Source organism: Lissotriton helveticus, chromosome 7 (assembly GCF_964261635.1).
Source record: "Lissotriton helveticus chromosome 7, aLisHel1.1, whole genome shotgun sequence".
NCBI lineage: Eukaryota > Metazoa > Chordata > Amphibia > Caudata > Salamandridae > Lissotriton > Lissotriton helveticus.
Window position 1 is genome coordinate 500,359,095 of NC_136068.1, and position 22,079 is coordinate 500,381,173.

Consider the following 22,079-nt stretch of genomic DNA (forward strand, 5'->3'; position numbering starts at 1 on the left):
GTGGCACCTTGTAATCTCAGACCTCTTGTAACTGCTACTACATACAGCCAATGGAAAAACATAGAACAAAGCGAGCGAACATTCTATCTTTTACAGAGCGTGTTAACAAGTAGCAACACAAAAATAGCCTACACTGCAACAACTTGGAGGCTAGCTCGGGCTTTTTTTTTTTTTAGCACATTCTTTGACCCTGCCACCACACTCCCTGACCCCCACCCCCACGCCACTGATCACAGTTCACACTTATCGCCGAGTAAATGAAGAGAACCTGGAAATGCAGCAAATTAACATAGCTGCACTTTCAGGCCATCTTCATTTACATGTACTTTCAGAGGCATTTGCGCCCCCCTGGGAACCCATCGTCGCCCCCCCCAGGGGGGCGCGCCCCACAGTTTGAAGACCTCTGATCTAGTCACATGATTTCCCTGTTCACTGTAAGACCCTGTAGCTCTTGTTTACTCTTACCTGAAAGCTCTGGGACAGCCTCATTTCCCTAAGGACCAAGTTTACCATAAGATTCCACATTACTTATATATCCGTATAGCTTCCTTGATGTTTTACTCACCCTAAGGGCATGAGGTGTACTATCACAACCAGACAACTGAAGCTCTTGTTCACCTTCAGTCCTCACAGGGGCATTGGTGGTGAACATATACTTCAGGGGCATTGCTCAGTTCAGGTCCCTGAGTCTCAAGCTCACCCTCAGGGTCCTGAGGTTTAAGCTCACTTCAAGGTCTTCAATGCTCCTGCATGTCCCAATGGTTCTTGCTGACCAGGGGGTGCTAAGGCTCATGCTAAGTGTCATTTACTAGTGGCTCCTTGCCCCACTCAAGTAACCAGAGGTTCCTTCTCAGGGACATTTTTCATTGGAGCTCCGGTCCATCTTACGCCCGTGGGGCACATGGCATCCTCAAGTTTCCGAATAGTCTTAATTTCACATACCAGAAGATCCTGTTTCCTTTCAGATCACTGACTTTCCCAGACACCCTGAGGTCTTCTGATATAATAAGTCCAAAAACTCACTGCTAAACTTCAGGCTGCAGTGGCAGTACACATCCACGTCTTTCATGCCCCTTTTGATTGCCACATAGAAGTATTTCTGAGTGTGATGTCTTAGGGGGTGTAAAAGAGCTTAGTACTTGTTGACTTTTATACTGTGGGAAGAGACATGATCTGAATCTGCTTGACATGCTGAAAGAAACCCCTTCAACTACAGCCATTCTTTTAATTGTATGTATATTACCTGCGCCCTTGCTCTGTCTTTCACTCCCCCACACATATGACCAGTCCTTCACTCCTGCTAGTGTTTATCCCTCTCCTCCATTTCTTTCCACTCATTTTATCTGCACTCTAACGTTCTCACCCACCACATCAATTAGATTTTCTATATTTCTGTATGTCTGTCCATATATCCTACCAACTTTTTATTCTGTCTCCCGCCCTCTGTCTTTTTGTCATTCTACAAATCCCTCTAATTTAATACCTTCCTATATCATTTTCTCTCCCATTGTTGCACCTCTCTTGTTTTCCACTTCTTTCCTATCTCTCTTTCTCTGTAGTTGCCCTGATTTTCCCTCTCTCTCTGTTAGTGTGTGCCCCCCCTCTTTCTCACTCCTCTGTCTCCAACATACACTCTGTCCTTCATTCTTTTTCTACCCCCATGTCCTTATTCCCCACTCTCTCAATTTCTATTGCCTATTTGAGTTTTACGTCAGTTGTTTTTCTGGTCTGAAAATTCTCAGATTCTTCAATTGTGTTTTCTCATGCTAGTTACCCTAATTTCCCTACACCTGTTATATTTCGTTGTGGCCAATTTACTGACTTTTTGCTGTCAGAAACAACTTGTTTTCATCAAACCTTGACATTTGCAAAAGACCGTTTTCTGGAGACAATAAATAGATTCCTGTTCTTGTGAGTGTTTTCAGGTCTGCAGCTTCCAAAGATTATTCAGGAAAGTGTAGGGGCCTTATTCTTTTTTTTATATTTTATTTCTTTATTGCATTTCAAGTGGAAGTACATCAATTAGAAATCGCAATCCCCCTCGAAGACCCCCCTCCCCCCCATCTGACTTTGGCCGATAACCGTCGTACATTCAGCACTATAACATGAGTTTGCTCATTAGTATACACAGCCATTTAGCCAACAACCCATAGAGAGGGCAGGCGGCGCTTCACCACAAATATTTGTCTCATGGTTAGTAGAAGACTCCGTGACAGGCACGCAACCATAACACAAAAGTGACTGCTAGATCTGTCCCGGTCCCTCCAAACAACACATCACCCCACTCCCTGTGATGTTGTGGGTGAGTCGACATCTCTCTTGTTCGTCAAGTATGTGTGGTATAGGCTCCAGAAATTTTTGGGCCTGCTGGTGGGGGGCTGCAGTTCGCTATAGTTTTCGGATTGAGTACAGCAATAGAGCATGTCGTGCGCCCAGCGTTTTAGCGTTGGCAGTGGGACTCTCATCCAGCAGCAAGCCAGCACTCTACGGGCGATCAGAAGGCCCATATCAACCAGTCGCCTAACTGCTCTGGGTAGTTTTTTAGTGTAACCCAATATGGCCATCAGGGGATCCAGTGCAATCTCAACCTCCGTTAGTTTGCTTATTTCAGCGAAGATTTTCTCCCAGAATCCCCAAACACCCGGACATTGCCAAGCAAGGTGCAGAAAATTCACCTCAGGGGCACTGCACCTCTCACAACCCGCCGAGTCGCGCAGGCCATATTTGTAGAGTCGCGCGGGGGTGTAGTACACTCTGTTTAAGAACTTGAAGTGGATTAGTCTATGTCTGCCATTTAGAGAGACCTTCTTAGTGACTGTGCAGCAGTAGCGCCATGTGTCATCGTCTAGTACTAGGCTCAAGTCAGTCTGCCATGCCAGTCGTGCCTTGGTGTAAGGGTATCGAGTAGACGTTTGTGTGAGCTTGTATAGGCTAGACAGCAGCCCCCTGGGTGATGTGGTTTTGAGTACATGCGTAAGCTCAGGGACCTCTGGGGGTTCCGCCATGTCCTCACCCAATAGGTCGCCCAAAGCGCTGTGCACCCTATGGAACTGAAAATGCGTCAGTAGCGGGGGCATTTAGCTGGAAACCAGGACTTGCTCCCAGGTCTTAACAACTCCATCTGCAAACAAGTCTCCTGCCGTGTTTATGTGCAGGGTGTGCAGGGCTGCAACCACTCCCTTCTCCATGAGCGGCGGGAGCCACCTAGCCCAGTCAACTGGCATCGATGGTGAGTACAGCAATGCTCCTCCCTGCATCCGCAAGAGACTGTGCCATGCGTGATTGGTGGCTGTCAAAGAATCAAGTATGCCCGTTCTGCGATCAGTCGCCCGGAAAATAGTGTGATGGAGTGTATCTGGTTGTGCAAAAATGGTCTCCATGCGAACATGTGGTATGTTTCTGCAAATGTGACGCCTGCGCTGCTCTGTAGTATGCTTCCATGTCCGGGGCTCCCAACCCGCCCAGTCTGTGAGGCATAATAAGAGTCCTCCATCGGACGCGTGGCTGACCGCCCGCCCAGGCTAGCTTCGTCATCTGTTGTTGTAGTCGTGCAAAAAATGATTTGGGGAGGACTATTGGTAAGGTAAAAAACAGGAACAAGAACCTCGGGAGCACGACCATTTTCATTAAAGATATGCGCCCCATCAGGGATAGAGGAAGTTTGCTCAATTTCACCACATCATCCTCCAACCTACTAACCGCAGTGCCATAGTTGGCTCTAAAGAGGATTTCCGAGTCTGTGTGCAACTGTATCCCCAGATATCGGATCGTATCTGTGGTCCATTGGAGAGGATACTCCATTTGTGTTTGTTGCGTGATCGGCGTTAGTGGAAAGGCGAGTGACTTGGTCCAGTTGACCCGTAGCCCTGAGAGCGCCCTAAAGCGCACCACCTCCCTAAGTACTGATGATAAGTTGTTGTCTGGGTCACGGATGTACAGCAAGGTGTCATCAGCGTACATCGAAACTATAATCCTGTAGCCCGAGAAGCCTATGCCTTCGTTTCCGTGGTATACTCGCAGTGCGCAGGCTAGCGGTTCAGCCACCAGGGCATATAGGAGGGGCGAGAGGGGACATCCCTGTCTGGTACCTCTGCTAATGGGAAATGGGTCCGTAACCAGGTCCCTTATACGTAGCCTCGCTCTCGGTCCATGGTACAGCGCCCCCAGCATTTGCAGAAAAGGCTGTCCCAAGCCCATACGTTGCAGTACCATATGCATGAAGGGCCACTCCACGGAGTCAAAGGCTTTCTCCATATCGAGGAAGACGGCCAGTGCCTTCCTATCCGGTCTGACATGTTGGATCACTCCCAAGACCGTACGTATGTTATAAACTAGGTTTCTGCCAGGGACAAACCCCGCCTGGTCCGGGGCAACCAGTCCGTCAACAAGCAGGGCCAATCGAGTGGCTAGGACCTTGGCGAACAGCTTGGTATCAACATTAAGTAACGACAGGGACCTGTATGAACTGCACTCTTCTTGGGGCTTTCCCGGCTTCGATATAGTAACCAGGAGCGCCTCCCTCATTGAATGCGGCATGCTGCCTTCCACACATATGTCGTCAAAGAGAGTCGAAAGGTGTGGTAGCAGTTGATCCTTAAAGGTTTTGTAGAAGCCCGCCGTTAGGCCGTCAGCTCCTGGTGCACTGCCCGATTTCATACTGGCTAGCGCGTCTAAAATCTCGTCCTTCTCCATCGGTTGCATAAGAAATTCCCTATCATGGTTGGCCAGTGAAGGGATGTCTATATGACTTAGATAGTCAACTATTTCCTCTTCCATATCGACCACCTTCGAGGAGTACAAATCCGAGTAGTAAGATTTGAAAGTCTCAGCTATTTCTCTCTCATCTGTGGTAGGTATTCCCGCAGCGGTGTGAACCATAGGAATGTGTTGGCGCCGCCGTGTCCCCTTCATAAGGTTGGCCAACACTGCGCTCGGTCACTCCCCTTCTCCGTACACCCGAGCCGTGGAGTATTTGCTCATGTGGCGGATCTCTCTGTCCGCCTCCTCGTGATACTCCGCCAGTAGTGTCTTAATTTCTGCGCTCACAGCGTCGTCTGTGAAGAGACACTGTCTGCGCTCCAATTCTCCTAGCTTTCCCTCAAGGTCAGCCAATCTCTTCCTGATTGCTTTAAGTATGCCCGAGTGCTTTGACATCGCTACTCCTCTAATATAAACCTTAAAGGTCACCCAAACTACTTGGAAGCTCTCAACTGAGCCTATATTTTTTTCAAAAAACAAGTCTATGGCCTCGGCCTGCTCTCCCCTAAACACTGGGTCTAGTAGCGAGTTTGGTGGGAACCTCCAGGTAAATGGTGGTATGAGTTTGCCTGGTATGCGAATAGGGGCCTTATTCTAACTCTAGTAGCGATCAGACCAAAAGTATGCTTTATTGTTGAGTGGTAAAGGAAAATCCACCTATTTCTGGAGAAATTGTTAGAAACAGTGAAGAATCCACAGGTGTCATTTCTTTTACTATACAATCCCCTTCTTGAAAGGGTAGTACCATATTATCCCTTTCTTGGGTTTTACTCTAGATTTGGCACCACATCAAGGTATTGACAACCTCTAAATCAGGCTGTGGGCTGCTGGGACATCATAAGAAGTGTTTGTGAGGCCTTGCTCCACCCTTTTCTTATTAGTGACCAGGAAACTTCTAACACCCTCTTCTGCACCCATTCTTCACTTTATCATTCAGTGTTCTGTTTCTCCCTTTGCCATCACCCTTCACTTCCCTTTTATTTCCTTCCCTACCTTTTCAAACTCTTGTTTCACCCTTCTCTCCATTTAGTTTGTCCTCACTTCATCTTTTCCTTTGTTGTTTCCCTCTCTTTCTCCTTCTCCCTTAATGTGCTTATCTACTATTATTTCCCTCCCCCTCCACTCTAGTCTCTTTTTCTGTATTCCTTTGTCAATCATTTCTCCCTCTTTCCTCTTCCCCTCTACATTTGTCTCTACTCCCCACTCCGTCTCTTATTTCCTTTTCTCTTTCTTTTTATCTCTCCTTTCCTCTCGCCTCTCGATTTGCCCCAACATAGAAGGTTAATTCATTATTTCACTGAAAATGTGTCAATATCGAATTTTCCTTCTACCCATATCTAGTCATATTGTTCTTCAAATGTAAAGTTATCTGATATAACTTTATATTTGAAAAAAAATATGACCAGAAATGGGTAAAAGGAAAATTCGATTTTGACAAAGTGTGTTTTATTTTTGAAGTTCCATTTCTCTTCGAGGTGCACAGCACCCTCCCCATTTCACAAACAGATTGGATTTCATTAGAGTGAAACTTCCAATCTACATCTGGTATCTACAGCTGGCACTAGCCCCTCCACCCCCCAAACTCCCCCGGTGGCTTTAAAACCGATCGTTGGGGCCTGCTGCGAGGGACTAAAGCCAACGTCCCCTGTACTGCTCAAAAGCATCAGCAGCTCCCCGAGGACTCCGTCACCTCCCAAGGCCTGGGATAGGAGGAGATGCGCCATGCTGTGCCTCCTCAGTCGGTCCATTATCATTCTGCCCATGACAATGGATCGTCCTGACTGTGGCTTCCTGAGAGTCACAGCCAATCTGTATCAGCCTTTCAGGTTTTGCACCAGCAGGATAGTCAGCCCTGGTATGTGGACCTGCTTTTCCACTTCTGGATGGCATTGGGTGGGCCAGGATCTTCCTTGGGTGCAACTTGCCCACCCTCTAGAACCGTGCCTGGATCCAGGGGGGGGCAAGCGCCCCTCCTTGCCCCCCCCAGCGGATGCCCATACGGCACCACTCTCTCTTTTGGAATGTCCAAACAACTCCTTCACAGATCCTAGACCATTAAGAACACTACCACAAGCCTCATACTCGATATCCCACGCTGCACCCACATCACAAAACACCTCAGGAAGCTTCACTGGGTCCCCATTTCCAAGCACAGCCAATTCAATGTTCTCACACACATACAAAGACCTACGCAACACAGGACCAGAATTCCTCATCAGCGGCATACACTTTTACCAACCCAACAGATACCAACGCTCTGCCTCACTCTCACTCGCACACATTCCCTGCATCCGCAAAAGCAAAACTAGACATTGCTCATTCACCTACATTGCATCCAAGACATGGAACAGCCTCCTTTAACACATCACAGCCTCCTTCTCATTTCTTGAGTTCCACAAAAAGCTGAATTCCTAGCTCTTCATATAAGTACCTTGGAACCCACACACCTACACATCTGTCCAAGCACCTGGACACCCTCTCAGTTCATTTGTGTGCTATACAAATCAGGTATAGAGCTAGAATATCGATGTATAAATATCGATGTACAGAAATATTGAGGTAAAAATATTGTGGGATAGAAATATCGATGGAAAAATAATGTGGTCAAGAATATCGATTATTAGGTAAATAATATCAATTGCAAAAATATCGAAGTGTCAAATATCGTTTACAAAAATATAGTCGTTAAAAATATCGATTTATTATTAATTTTATGGATTTAAGTATTTTGTATGAGAATTGATTGTATTTTTAGTATATGTGTTAAAATTTTAGTAGTTAATATTTTTTTTAAAATACAATTTTGTGTTTTTAGTTCTGTAGCGGGTTGTGGGTTTATAGGGGAATAGAGTGGGAAGTAATTTAATTATATAGATTTTATTTATTATTTATAGTAGTTAATAAATTGTTTTACGTTGAATTTTGCTTTTTTAGTTCCGTAGTGGGTAGGTTGTGGGTTTATATGGGAATAGGGTGGGAAGTAATTTCATTATATGAAATGTTTTCAATAATTTATATTTATTCATAATTGTATAATTGTGATGTTATTGAGTTAAATGTGTACATTAATTTATTAATCATTGTTTGATAATTAGTTGTTAATTAATTTAAATTAATTCATTATTAATTAAGTATGGTAATTGTTTAATTAATTTTAGGTGTGTGTTGTGGTGTGTATAGGTGTAAATGGTGGAAAGGGTTTGAAGTAATTTATTTTTTATTGATGAATTAATAATTATTGGTTAATTAATTTGTATTAATGAATTAGTAATTAGTAATTGTAATTGTGTAATAAATGTTAGGTGTGTATTGTGGAGAATATAGTGTTAAACAATGTGTAATTAATGAATATTTATTATCTTTTTTAATAATATATTTAAATTTCAATATTATTTATGTTAATAATGGAAATTAAATTTAATATTACCCCTCCGCTATTCAACACTTTCCTTGCTTTTCACTCACTGGAGTGGGAATAGTAATTTTTACTCCTCCGCTGTCCAACACTTTCACTACTGTTGCACGAACTTGAGTGGGAATAGTAATATTTACCCTTCCGCTATCCAACACTTTCCCTGCTTTTGCACTTACTGGAGTGGGAATAGTAATTTTTATCCCTCCGCTATCCAACACTTTCCCTGCTTTTGCACTCACTTGAGTGGGAATAGTAATTTTTACCCCTAAGCTATCCAACATTTTTCCTGCTATTGTAATTATTGTGTTGTGAAATGTATGTTTTTTTAATAGGTTAATGTGTAGACTAATTACAGGATGTTTTATTTTATTTTAAATTATTGATATATGTATATATTTTATTTTTATACAATTTAAAAAGTTTATAAATTAAATAAAGATAATAGTTAATAAAATGTATTTAGGTCAATATATGTATATGTACACATTTTTGTGTGTTTGTATTTATTTTAATTAAGTTTATTTGTTATATTTAGTTAAAAAATAGGTTAAATGTAATATATTTTGTTAAAAATATCAATATTATTTAATATACTTTGTTTGTTATATATATTTTTTAAGTCAATATTGTTTACATCTATATTTTTTATTTCAATATTTTTCATTCGATATTATTGTATTTACCTGTTTAAGTATAGGGAGTGATATTTTTGTATTTGATATTTTTACATCAATATTTTTGTAAACTAAATTTTTTACATCGATATTTAAACATGGAACCACAAATCAATATAACATAACATTACTCAGCTCAGGGATGCTCATTATATAAACCTTAGATGACTGAAAAGTTGAGTTTATCCTACCTCACACTAGGGCCAATGCAACACTCATCCATTTGAGCTACCTTACTTTATGTTAATGAAGCAAGCATGCTACTTTCACTGGGTTCAGAGATCTGTGCATTCTCTGCATATCTTTAGTTTAATTCCCAGATGGCTTACTCATCCTTTCATCATTTGAAGATCATAAACATGAGTCCCATATACTACTACTACTAATAATAATAACTATTCCCCAAGACACCTTTTAACTTGTGGCATGTGCTCTATGAAATGATTCATATTTGGATTACAGCGTTATTAAATTATCTCACGTTCAGAGGAGTTCCTCTGACCCCACTTGGACTCCTGTAATCTCTACCAAATAATTCAAAACTGGTCAAAGCAGTTGAAAGTCTGAGGTTTAATGCAGCAGCTACTGCATACAAAGGGCAGGTTTTACCCGATACTAAGGAAATAAGGGCTCAATTTTCCAGCCTTTCTATCCGATAAACTCAATTTGATGTATTTATCTACGTATCCGTATATCTAGATACAATATTAAAATGTTAATATTTTAAAATATTAAAATATTACTATTAATCCATGGTGCTCATATTGTGTGCTACAGATGCACTGACCTTCAGTAAAGTATTTTACCAGCTGCAGAGACTGCGAACCTGACTTGAAGTCAATATTATAAATTGGGCCTGCTGAAGGATTAAGTTGCCCATAGCATGTACGGGTAGAGCAACAATGACACCAGTACACGCCCTCCATGATCCATGTTCATGAATATTAATGCATGTTTTGGGCCGGAGAATTTACTATTTACTCTTCCGTGCTGCCGAAAGAGAGGCATCTACCTGAAGTGGACCAGTCGCCATTTTACCTTGTGGCTAACATTGTTACATGCAGGCAGCACTTGTGGCAAGGGATCCTCAATAAATGGGTGTTGCTGGCGGAAGTGCGGGTGGCATTGACCTGAACTATAAGAGTTGCCCCCAGTATGAAGTGAATGAACCCAGAGGCGTAACGCAAAATAAGGGGGCCCCTGCAAAATGTGCAGAAGGGCCCAAGAGCCTCGCCTATGTCACAGATTCATAGGCCTTTTATGGAGTTGGGGGCCTGTAACTCCCTACACCCCTGAACGAACCCCCACTGCAATGAGAAAATTGCACAGTCCATCTCTTCAATTAACAACTCAACTGTTCAATCATTTTAACTTTTTGATTAACAATTGTAAATGATTAAATAACACCTGGATCATTTTTCAAAATTCCTAATTTACTTTTGTACCTTGGAGTCTGTAAATTGTTGTGATTGGTGACTTTTATACTCTTAAAGACAGTTCTACATATTGGTTAAAAGATTTTGGGGCTGATTCACAACAGCATACATGACTAGAAGAAGTAGTACTACAGGGTTACTCTTTTACATACTCTTACTTGGCTTTGGGGATTGGTCCTGAAATGTCCAACTCCCTATAAATAAGAGTACAAAGAGGTCATATTCCTTTGTATGTGTACTAATTCTAGAAGCACATTCCCTGAATATTTCGATTTTATTCTTAGTTCAAATGTTTGAGGCTAATTAAAAATGTCATCCTTTTAAAGAGGATCCGCCAAGCAATCGTTGTTCTGGTTTTTGTCATATGAGGCTGACAACAGCTTCTGACAAGCTTCACAGCCTCACCTGCACCTCCATCACGAAACCCAGCCACATGTAGAGTGTAGCCGTCCAAAGCAGCGTTGATGGCCCCAGGAGAGACAGAGAATTCAGCATAGCTGGCAGATGCGGTATTGCCCTCGAAATCCTCCAGATCAATTCTCAGCTCATACTTTCTCTGCAGGGTCAGCAGATGAATGTACTGAAGACCTGCAATGGACCAAGGAACGTCAATGGTCGGACAAGGAGGCTACCTGAATGCTGGGCAGAAACTTGTACGATACTACGATGTCAGTGACACATTAAAATGAGAAATATACATAAAGGTAATACAGAAAAATGAATATCCAGAATATCCATTTCAAAGTTTTAAAAAACCTAATCACTAAAATTGTAAAATTCAGTCAGAATCTTCAGGTATTTCCAGAATTCATGAAAAATCTATGTTTTCATTAAATGTTATTCAAACGTTTGTAAAAAATTTTAGTCAAAGTGAAGTTGGGTGGTCTCCAGTAGCAGGAAGGAGTAACTGGGTGTCCTATCAGTGAACGCGAGGTCTACTGTATGGTAGGTTTTGGGAACAGTGCCTAGAGCCAGTCATAGGAGTCCTGATGGCTTCAGAGCCAACTTAAGAGACAAGATTCATGTTGTTCTCTAGCTTGAGTATCTACCAAAGGGATCTTGTTTCAAGGAGAGCCAGGGAGATGGAGGGCTGAGCTGTCTGGATTTATTTGGACGTATTCTGTTCCATCCTGGGCACTCATGACTGAACAGTCTCTCGCACCCAAAAGTAAAGAGCTTCCAGACTTTCTCTCTGACTGTCACAAACAAAAAGAATATATGTATCTTAGGTTTTTTCCTCATTATTTCCATTATTCAAATCTTTGGTGAGGTCTTAGTACATACTCTGCCATGAATGGAGGCAGAAGTCCCCCCTGTATCCACGCAAATCAGGCCCTTGGGTTAGACAGGTATGTCAGCTCCACCAAAGGTGTCAATCACTGGAGGGTAACTGTTCCTAAAATAAAGTTAGCCTATTAGGTCGCTGGAAGGACAGATGAAAGGAACTCCTACAAGGAATATCGGTTGGATAAACAGAGGTCGGGGGCAATTCCTCCTTGTTGAAGAAGTGCCCACACATACCCAAGCGGGTGTCATGCTTCATCATTGGGCTTTGTTCCTCGTACGGGTTGTGCCGCTGTCCCCCATGGGCCCCACAAGAGGGCTCTTTGTCAGAGATCTTGTTGAGGAACGCTGCAGTGTTAAGTGCAGGTGTGTGGGAAGTGGTGTGAGTGAGTTAAAAGTATCACACTAGTACCCTGAAAACCTTTATTCTGGGGTCCATGCGATATGGTTAAAAACTAGAGCCAAGAGAAATACTCTGAATCTGATAGTCAGGGTTGGGAGTATTTTCTTTCTGAGTATTTCAATGCTTGTGGTGATAACAAGTAATTGTATCAGGTCGACATGTTTTACGCCTATTGTGGTCCCTAGTGGATCCAATGGCGATTCGTCAGACCGTCAGAAAGCAACAAAATAATGCGGACTGAGTGAGATGACTATCAAATGAAGAGAGTCCTTCTTTTGTTTAAAAACCCCTCACTCACCAACCTGGTTGGTGACATGCTTCATCATCGGGGTCTACCCTAATGGCCGAGTGCCATCAGGGTGTGCTGCGACACCTGAATTACAGTGGAGCGGGTATTTTGTGTGTGAAGTGAACAAAAAAATGTTAAAAATTGTCCTGGTATCCTTGTGTGAAAAAACTTTTATTGGCAAGTTACTGGACAATATTAAAATAAAGTGTGTGGATACAGTGAGGTTAGTTATGACCAGGTGTATCACTATGTGTAGGTCAGGTCTACATGTTTCAACCCATAAAGGGAAAATTCCGGGTTTTCATCAGGACCAAAAAGAGGAAGATGGGTGGTCAGGACACACTAACGACCTGCCAGCCCTAAATTCCTAAAGACTGTAGACAGAAAATCCAGTCACAGTCGCACTCTCACACTCAATGGTGGTGAGAAAAAAGCAAAAGACCTGTGGAGGAAAAAAGCATAGGGGTCACGAATATGCATGTTACAAGCCTGTAACGTCGTGCCGTGCTGATTCTCACGTGTCTGCTTGCTCACTGTGCATTTCAATCAGAAATCATAATTGCCGTAATTGTGCAACTATCGGATGGCTCATCATTTAATTAGTGGTTGTGCCTAAAGAAAATACAAATTTATAGTAAGGGCCAGTCGGGGCTCCAGCAGGCACACTGTATCAATGACGATGTGCTCTGTGATAAGTAACCGTTACATCAACAGTCGACAGCACTAGGCGTTTATCTGTGCGTGGCTCGGCTTTTCACTGCAAAGTTAGCGTGAATAGTAACGGCGTGAAATCAAAACCCACTCACACATTCATACTAAACAAAACACCACACAACATAAATTCGAAGAACCCTCGTGGTCAACAGGGCTTACTCCTGTTGTGGGTCTTTTGAGCTTCACGGGGTAGAGGGAAGGATAAAGCCTCAAAGCGTAACGTATTCTGTCGAGGAAAAAAGAAAATAGGATCGTCTCATATGTGGGGTTTACCAACTAATGATGGATGATCACACGGTGCTTGGCTCAGATTGAAAAGAGGAGTTATCCTTCCCTCTACCCCGTGAAGCTCAAAAGACCCACAACAGGAGTAAGCCCTGTTGACCACGAGGGTTCTTCGAATTTATGTTGTGTGGTGTTTTGTTTAGTATGAATGTGTGAGTGGGTTTTGATTTCACGCCGTTACTATTCACGCTAACTTTGCAGTGAAAAGCCGAGCCACGCACAGATAAACGCCTAGTGCTGTCGACTGTTGATGTAACGGTTACTTATCACAGAGCACATCGTCATTGATACAGTGTGCCTGCTGGAGCCCCGACTGGCCCTTACTATAAATTTGTATTTTCTTTAGGCACAACCACTAATTAAATGATGAGCCATCCGATAGTTGCACAATTACGGCAATTATGATTTCTGATTGAGATGCACAGTGAGCAAGCAGACACGTGAGAATCAGCACGGCACGACGTTACAGGCTTGTAACATGCATATTCGTGACCCCTATGCTTTTTTCCTCCACAGGTCTTTTGCTTTTTTCTCACCACCATTGAGTGTGAGAGTGCGACTGTGACTGGATTTTCTGTCTACAGTCTTTAGGAATTTAGGGCTGGCAGGTCGTTAGTGTGTCCTGACCACCCATCTTCCTCTTTTTGGTCCTGATGAAAACCCGGAATTTTCCCTTTATGGGTTGAAACATGTAGACCTGACCTACACATAGTGATACACCTGGTCATAACTAACCTCACTGTATCCACACACTTTATTTTAATATTGTCCAGTAACTTGCCAATAAAAGTTTTTTCACACAAGGATACCAGGACAATTTTTAACATTTTTTTGTTCACTTCACACACAAAATACCCGCTCCACTGTAATTCAGGTGTCGCAGCACACCCTGATGGCACTCGGCCATTAGGGTGGACCCCGATGATGAAGCATGTCACCAACCAGGTTGGTGAGTGAGGGGTTTTTAAACAAAAGAAGGACTCTCTTCATTTGATAGTCATCTCACTCAGTCCGCATTATTTTGTTGCTTTCTGACGGTACTCCTCTTTATGTTTATGTAAAACTTTGGACCTAGGGGACCAGGAGTACACTCCGTTCGCTTGTTGCGAATTAATCCCTTACTCTCTCTTTGTTTAACTATATCTTGGCAGCGCACAGCTGCGAGGGTTATCCTTCATTACTCACTTTTTTCACTAAACTCACAACACTCACACACTTATTACACCATGGGTGAGAACAAAGGCCTCTCGTATTCTACTGAGGAGATTGATGCCATTCTGGAAGACATCTCCGGTTTTGCTGACGCGAGTATTTCGCAAACCATTTCCCAGACGGGGGATTGGGAAAAACTTTCAGAAATGAAAAGAAATAGAATCAGAACTATACTACACGGAACGATTCTAAAAGAATATGTGACTAACAACATGGCCCCTAAGGGCCTCTTGGTAACTAATGCCCCCCGTATCTTCCTTGAAGACGCTGCCTTCAGAAAAGACTGGGCATTAATAGCGTGGCACTGCACGCATGATTGGATCATGTTGATTCTAAAAACTGCCCTACGACTCTCAGAAACCATTCTGATTGACATCCAGAAAACTGAATCTCATATAAAGACTAGCATCACCGGCTACAAAAAAAGATTAGATGAAATAAACAAAGAGGTGAACAAATATAAAGAAAACCTAACACAACAAAAGGTGACTAAATTCCAGAAGGATCTTAAAAAGTTTTCATTCGTAAAAACCTACCCATATTCTGACCCCGATTATGTGCCAGTAGCCAAACCCGCACCAGACTCTGATGTCTCTAGCATCTCATCTAACAGTAGCAATGGATCAACAGCTAGCACAACCAAGCAAAGAGCACGAGGAGGCTTCAGAGGCCAGAACAACTGGCCTGCCTTTAATCCACCAATGTTCCCAGATCCATATGGTCAACCACAGCCATTCCCCATGTACGGTTGGCAACCACCTTTCCAACCCCATTTTCAACCCCCACCCTTCCAACAGAACCAATACCGTCCTCCTTTTTTAGGCAGAGGCAGACGAGGAAAGGGGCGAAGAAGACAACAAACGCAAGTACATTGGGAAGAGGACGAATCTGTGAGCGGCCAAACGAGGAGCAAAGCAGGGAGCAGCAATGCGAGAACCTAGTTACCAACCTATCCTCTAGGGAATTAACACAGACAGAATTGAATGTGTTAAATAAAGGGTTGGGTTTTGTCCCGACAGCACGCCTCGATAAATTTCATTTGCATTGCGAACTGGCAACCTTTTTTAGGAAGCTAAGACTGAAGGCTTTCTTTGAGAAGCAGGGAACCACCACAACTAATGAGAATCAATGAGAGTGGACTAAAGAAAAAATCATCCTTCATGCCACCTATACACACTGTCCCGGTTGAAATTATCACCTTTGAGCAGGCCGTCTATAATGATGTGGAAAGAATGAACAGCACCTCAATGTATCACAATTTAAGCCGGGTGGAACATGCGGCACTGAATGACCTTCGTACCTATGACGAAATCATAATCAAACCCGCCGACAAGGGGGGTGGCCTAGTGATTATGGACATCAACGCATACCGCGAAGAATGTCACCGCCTGCTAAGTGATACAAAAAACTATCAGATCCTGTAATCAGATCCTACTATGGATCTTAAATCTGAAATCAGGGAACTTGTTGAATCTGCTGAAATGACAGGAAAGATCTCTGAACAAGAGGCTAACTACTTATGTGACACTGATGGCAAGATACCCTACTTTTACACTCTGCCGAAAATGCACAAGGGTAAACTACCACCTCCGGGACGCCCCATTGTGTCAGGGATCGGCTCCTTACTAGAACCTTTGTCAAAATTCTGCGACTTCTTTCTAAAGACCATCGTACAGTCAACATCGACCTACCTACAGGATACCAAAAGCCTATTGAGCCTACTACAGGAAATCAACGTGGATGAAAATACTATTCTGTTGAGCTTCGACATAGAGAGCCTGTACACGAACATACCTCAAGATGACACAATATCAGTCCTGGAGAAGACATTAGGAGACATGAATTGGACATTCAAAACACCCAGAGCGTTTATCATCGAATGTGCCAGATTAGCACTTAAACGCAATTACTTTGAATTTGAAGGGTCTCTTTACCTCCAGACAGGTGGCACATCGATGGGCAGTGTCTTTGCTCCCAGCGTGGCGGGTCTCTACGTCTATAACTTTGAACTCAAATTCATCTTGAGTGATGACAATCCCTTCAAAAACAACTTGAAGTTTTGGAAGCGCTACATCGACGATGTCCTTGCCATTTGGCAGGGACCCATCGACCAACTACTCGAGTTCATCACTTGGATCAATACATGCGATCCCAACTTGAGGTTCACACACTGCTTCAATGAGAAGGAAATAGTGTTCCTAGACGTGGTCATCACAAAGAACATTGACCACCTAGACACCAGAACACACTATAAACCAACCGCCAAAAACAACCTCCTCAAGTTTGAGAGCTTTCATCCGCGCCCACTTAAGGAAAATCTCCCTTACGGGCAATTTTTAAGACTTCGGCGCAATTGTAGTAAGCTCAGTGACTATAAAGCACAGGCATCCGACCTAACAGAAAAACTCAAGATACGCGGCTATCCAACAAAGATCATAACTAAGTGCCAAAAGCGGGCTAGAAATCAGCCGAGAGAAGCCCTCCTGGAGAAAAAACCAGCAAAAGGGGAAGAAATACCTCTTACCTGTGTTACCACCTTCAATGCTATCTCCAACCAGGTTTCCAAAAGCATCAATAGACACTGGTCCATCCTGCAATCTGGCAATCTGCGCTGGGAAAAACCCCTTTTTTCCTACAAAAAATCACCTAGCCTAAAAGACAGCTTAGTGAACACAAGGCCCAAGCCTAAGAAACAGACCAACGAAAACTCGATAACCAAGAGCTGGGGTCTCCCAGATGTCACAGGACACTTTCATTGTGGCAACTGCAGCGTGTGCCACCTTACAAGTGACACTAAAACTCTGAACCTTGAACCTGGCAAGACATGGAGACAACAATCCCACACCAACTGTAATAGTTGCAATGTCGTGTACTTAATTGAATGCACTTGCAATAAACGTTACGTTGGAATGACTACAAGAAAAATCAAGCAGAGAATCTGTGAACATCGTAGCACCATTCGCTGCAAAAAAAGTGCAACAAGACTCACGGACCATTTTCTTGAAAACAACCATACGCCCAATGACATGAGGTGGACTGTGATCGAGCAAATCACTCCTGGCCCAAACCTCCAGAAACGCCTTTTTGAAAAGGAACAAAGATGGATATACAGGCTTTCCTCCCATATCACAGGATTGAACGATAATATTCCATGGGCCAGCGTCATGTAATCCTTATTTAGCAGCACCCACCACTAAACCCCCCTCTTCTTTTTGCTGCACTAGGGGTAACATTGTCATGTTCCTTTTGGCTACACTTGTATGCTCCCCTGGGACATATTAAGCCCCTATAATGATTACTTCTATTTCCCCGTGACATGGCCACTTGATGGGCATCATTGCTATCTGCACCCCTAGTGTCCGTACTAAGAGATCTGTCTCCTCACAGCCTTTAATTACGTAGTTTTTCACTACCCCGGTTTAGAAGCAGCCCTGTAGTTATTAACCCCCTTTAACTACTGAAGAACTGCCTCTCTTATCTTAATGCCGGTACTATAAATCTACAGCCGATCCGATTGCTTAGTCTGCAACCCTTTCTCGTCGGCAATTATTTGTGTAGCATGGTTGCCCGGCAACGCCTTCTAGTCCTCCTACTATGTCCACTATACCGTAACGCGTCAACACGCTTACGCGCCCAATCCCCGCCCACCCCGGAAGTCATACCGACACTACTAATCCCGGCCGGGAACGCCACCTCACTAGCGGGGAAGCACGGAGAGGCGAGTAGGTACCAGGCTCTCTAATCACGCAGCAACTGTAAGTTTATCTAACTCCTTTTTTCAATCTGAGCCAAGCACCGTGTGATCGTCCATCATTAGTTGGTAAACCCCACATATGAGACGATCCTATTTTCTTTTTTCCTCGACAGAATACGTTACGCTTTGAGGCTTTATCCTTCCCTCTACCCCGTGAAGCTCAAAAGACCCACAACAGGAGTAAGCCCTGTTGACCACGAGGGTTCTTCGAATTTATGTTGTGTGGTGTTTTGTTTAGTATGAATGTGTGAGTGGGTTTTGATTTCACGCCGTTACTATTCACGCTAACTTTGCAGTGAAAAGCCGAGCCATGCACAGATAAACGCCTAGTGCTGTCGACTGTTGATGTAACGGTTACTTATCACAGAGCACATCGTCATTGATACAGTGTGCCTGCTGGAGCCCCGACTGGCCCTTACTATAAATTTGTATTTTCTTTAGGCACAACCACTAATTAAATGATGAGCCATCCGATAGTTGCACAATTACGGCAATTATGATTTCTGATTGAAATGCACAGTGAGCAAGCAGACACGTGAGAATCAGCACGGCACGACGTTACAGGCTTGTAACATGCATATTCGTGACCCCTATGCTTTTTTCCTCCACAGGTCTTTTGCTTTTTTCTCACCACCATTGAGTGTGAGAGTGCGACTGTGACTGGATTTTCTGTCTACAGTCTTTAGGAATTTAGGGCTGGCAGGTCGTTAGTGTGTCCTGACCACCCATCTTCCTCTTTTTGGTCCTGATGAAAACCCGGAATTTTCCCTTTATGGGTTGAAACATGTAGACCTGACCTACACATAGTGATACACCTGGTCATAACTAACCTCACTGTATCCACACACTTTATTTTAATATTGTCCAGTAACTTGCCAATAAAAGTTTTTTCACACAAGGATACCAGGACAATTTTTAACATTTTTTTGTTCACTTCACACACAAAATACCCGCTCCACTGTAATTCAGGTGTCGCAGCACACCCTGATGGCACTCGGCCATTAGGGTGGACCCCGATGATGAAGCATGTCACCAACCAGGTTGGTGAGTGAGGGGTTTTTAAACAAAAGAAGGACTCTCTTCATTTGATAGTCATCTCACTCAGTCCGCATTATTTTGTTGCTTTCTGACGGTACTCCTCTTTATGTTTATGTAAAACTTTGGACCTAGGGGACCAGGAGTACACTCCGTTCGCTTGTTGCGAATTAATCCCTTACTCTCTCTTTGTTTAACTATATGATTCGTCAGACCGTGCAAAGGTAAAAGGTGTGAAGTGAGGTACAGTGGTTTGAGACAGCGACACTCAGTACACCCTTTAGTAATACCTAGATTCAGGTGTGGTCAGGGCGACTCTGCACCTGAATGGATTCGACCACCTAAGTTTCAATATCCAATCCCAAAAAGCCGTTTAGGGAAGCCTCATCAGCGTGGAGCACCACTTTGAAAAGTATACATTGACTTCCTCAAGAAACAAGCTTGTTACCTCCCCACTGCTGCTCACTCGCTGGTGGGAGGGAGGACAGCTACTTCCGCTTTTAACCGAAAAAGACTCCCACCGCGTCAACTTCCAAAGGCACTGGCAGCAAGTTTATTTTCTTCAGACACTCAGACTTTTACCCAGAAGTAGCAGTACAACCACCATCCCACAGTATCTCTCACCTCAAGAGCATCTGCTTTTGGCAGAAACCTTCACTCTGGTCTAGGGGGGATCTTGATTTCTGTACCAGGCGATTTAGGGCTGTGTGGGTGGCTTCCAGTGTGCCATGAAGTATGAGAATTGCTGTACGTATCATATGGACTATAGTAAGCAGACAGCTGTGTAGTTCTACGATTCTCCATGTTGAAGAAAATGAATAGGTGCAACAAAGAAACAATGTCCTGAGAGGTAAGGATATGTAGACAGTTAAACATGCATGCATATAGCATTACTTATAAGGAAAGAAGGAGAGTACTCATTTGTAAGAAAGGTACATGTAAGTGGCTCGAAAAACATGTGACAATGTGATATCACAGTAAACAGAGGTTCTTTCAATTCGATGTTGAGCCACAGAGAAGGGGTGGGCCTATTATTGGGCTGTTAGGTCGACGGCGTTTCGATCCCCAAAAGTCGGGATCATCATCAGGACTTGGTTGTCCGAAACGTGGGTTGTTTGTTAGTAAGCCATCACGATTGTGAGGGGCAGCCTACAGTGCATGTGGCTGGTCCAGTCTGAAATCATCTTTGATCGAGTCAAGCAGCAGCACGCCGATTTACTCAGATAACGTGCTGTATCACGGCTTAACCCAAGACGGCCGTTTTAGGCACAGATTCTTCTAAGCACCCGTTTGCAAGCCCCAGATGATTTCAGACTGGACCAGCCACATGCACTGTAGGCTGCCCCTCACAATCGTAATGGCTTACTAACAAACAACCCACGTTTCGGGCTACCGGATCCCAACCAAGCACGCCCCAAATCAGACAACCAAGTCCTGATGACGATCCCGACTTTTGGGGATCGAAACGGGGTCGACCTAACAGCCCAATAATAGGCGCACCCCTTCTCTGTGGCTCAACATCGAATTGAAAGAACCTCTGTTTACTGTGATATCACATTGTCACATGTTTTTCGAGCCACTCACTGTAAAATATCTGCACTTTACTCACAGTGCGCCGTCCACGCTGTTCACTCCTTCACTTGCGTCGCCACCCTCACTTTGTACACTTTTATGCACCAAGTATGATATGGTTGTCACTAATTCAATCTATGCAGTGCTGCTTCTAACTGTATAATAGTCCGACCATGAAATGAATGTCATAAGATAAAGATGATTAACTATCTTTTTTTCTTACAAATGAGTACTCTCCTTCTTTCCTTATAAGTAATGCTATATGCATGCATGTTTAACTGTCTACATATCCTTACCTCTCAGGACATTGTTTTTTTGTTGCACCTTACCTACCCAGTCCTGAATTGGTATATGGGTCACACTCCTGTACAATTTACAAGAAGAAAATGAATAGGCAGCAAATAAGTCCCCCATTAGTCCTTCCTCCCAGATCACACACTGTGTCAGAGGATCAACACCCAGCGCCCAGCCTCAGGAAAGAATGGGAGGGACGTAGGTGCCATTGACCCTGGTTAGGGCTCGGCAATGTGATGTGCTGACCAGCACTCACAGTAATGAATCTCGATGGGTGTCCAGTTCACATGGGAGCACGTCTTCAGCCAGGGATGATACAAAGAAAAGGATGTTAATAAAGAAAGATAGTGTTAGCTTCTATTGACAATTCACAGCTGCTGTACCTACCTAGCCAGTACTCTCCATCAGCTTGACCAAATCCATGCCTGTAGTCATGCCATCTTCGATAGAAATCCAGGGAGCCATTCAATCTTTTTTGGAATACCTAAAAGAGAGAGAGTTTTAAAAGGGAAGATGAAACATGGTTTTGTAAGACCGTGGAGAACAGTTCACTGCAAGAGGGGATAATGAAGACAGCACTTGTGAAAGAGCATTATAACATGGCCTTAGAATACTTGGCCATTTATAAAGAACACACATATAAGAAGGTGTGTGCCCAGAACAATTTTCTAATAGGAACCAAGGGCCAGATGTACAAAGCCTGTTTTTGTTAGCAAACGGCCTGAGTCACAGAATCAGGCCTTTTGAAAAATGCCTTTTTTAATTTACAAAGTATAAAGACCCAATTTGTGATTTGGTAACCTATTACAAAATCACAAATTGGGTTTGCAATTTGGTATTCGGAAGGGGCGTGTTTAGGGGCGTGTCCCTTCTTAGTATCGAATCGCAGTGTTTGTGAAGGTTTTGCAACCGAAATGCAGTCTCAAAATATTTTACCCACTACTTCAAGTGGGT

General features: G+C 43.4%; 1 protein-coding gene across 1 annotated transcript in view; it reads right to left on the bottom strand.

Moving 5' to 3' along the window:
* LOC144769130 (techylectin-5B-like) overlaps positions 1–22,079 on the bottom strand; it is a 112,052-nt gene that overhangs the window by 11,928 nt on the left and 78,045 nt on the right. The window contains exons 5-6 of the mRNA XM_078653135.1: positions 21,513–21,609; positions 10,689–10,871 (exon numbers count right to left, since the gene is read on the bottom strand). Coding sequence (XP_078509261.1) covers positions 10,689–10,871; positions 21,513–21,609 — 280 coding nt within the window. The remainder of the gene's footprint in view (positions 1–10,688; positions 10,872–21,512; positions 21,610–22,079) is intronic.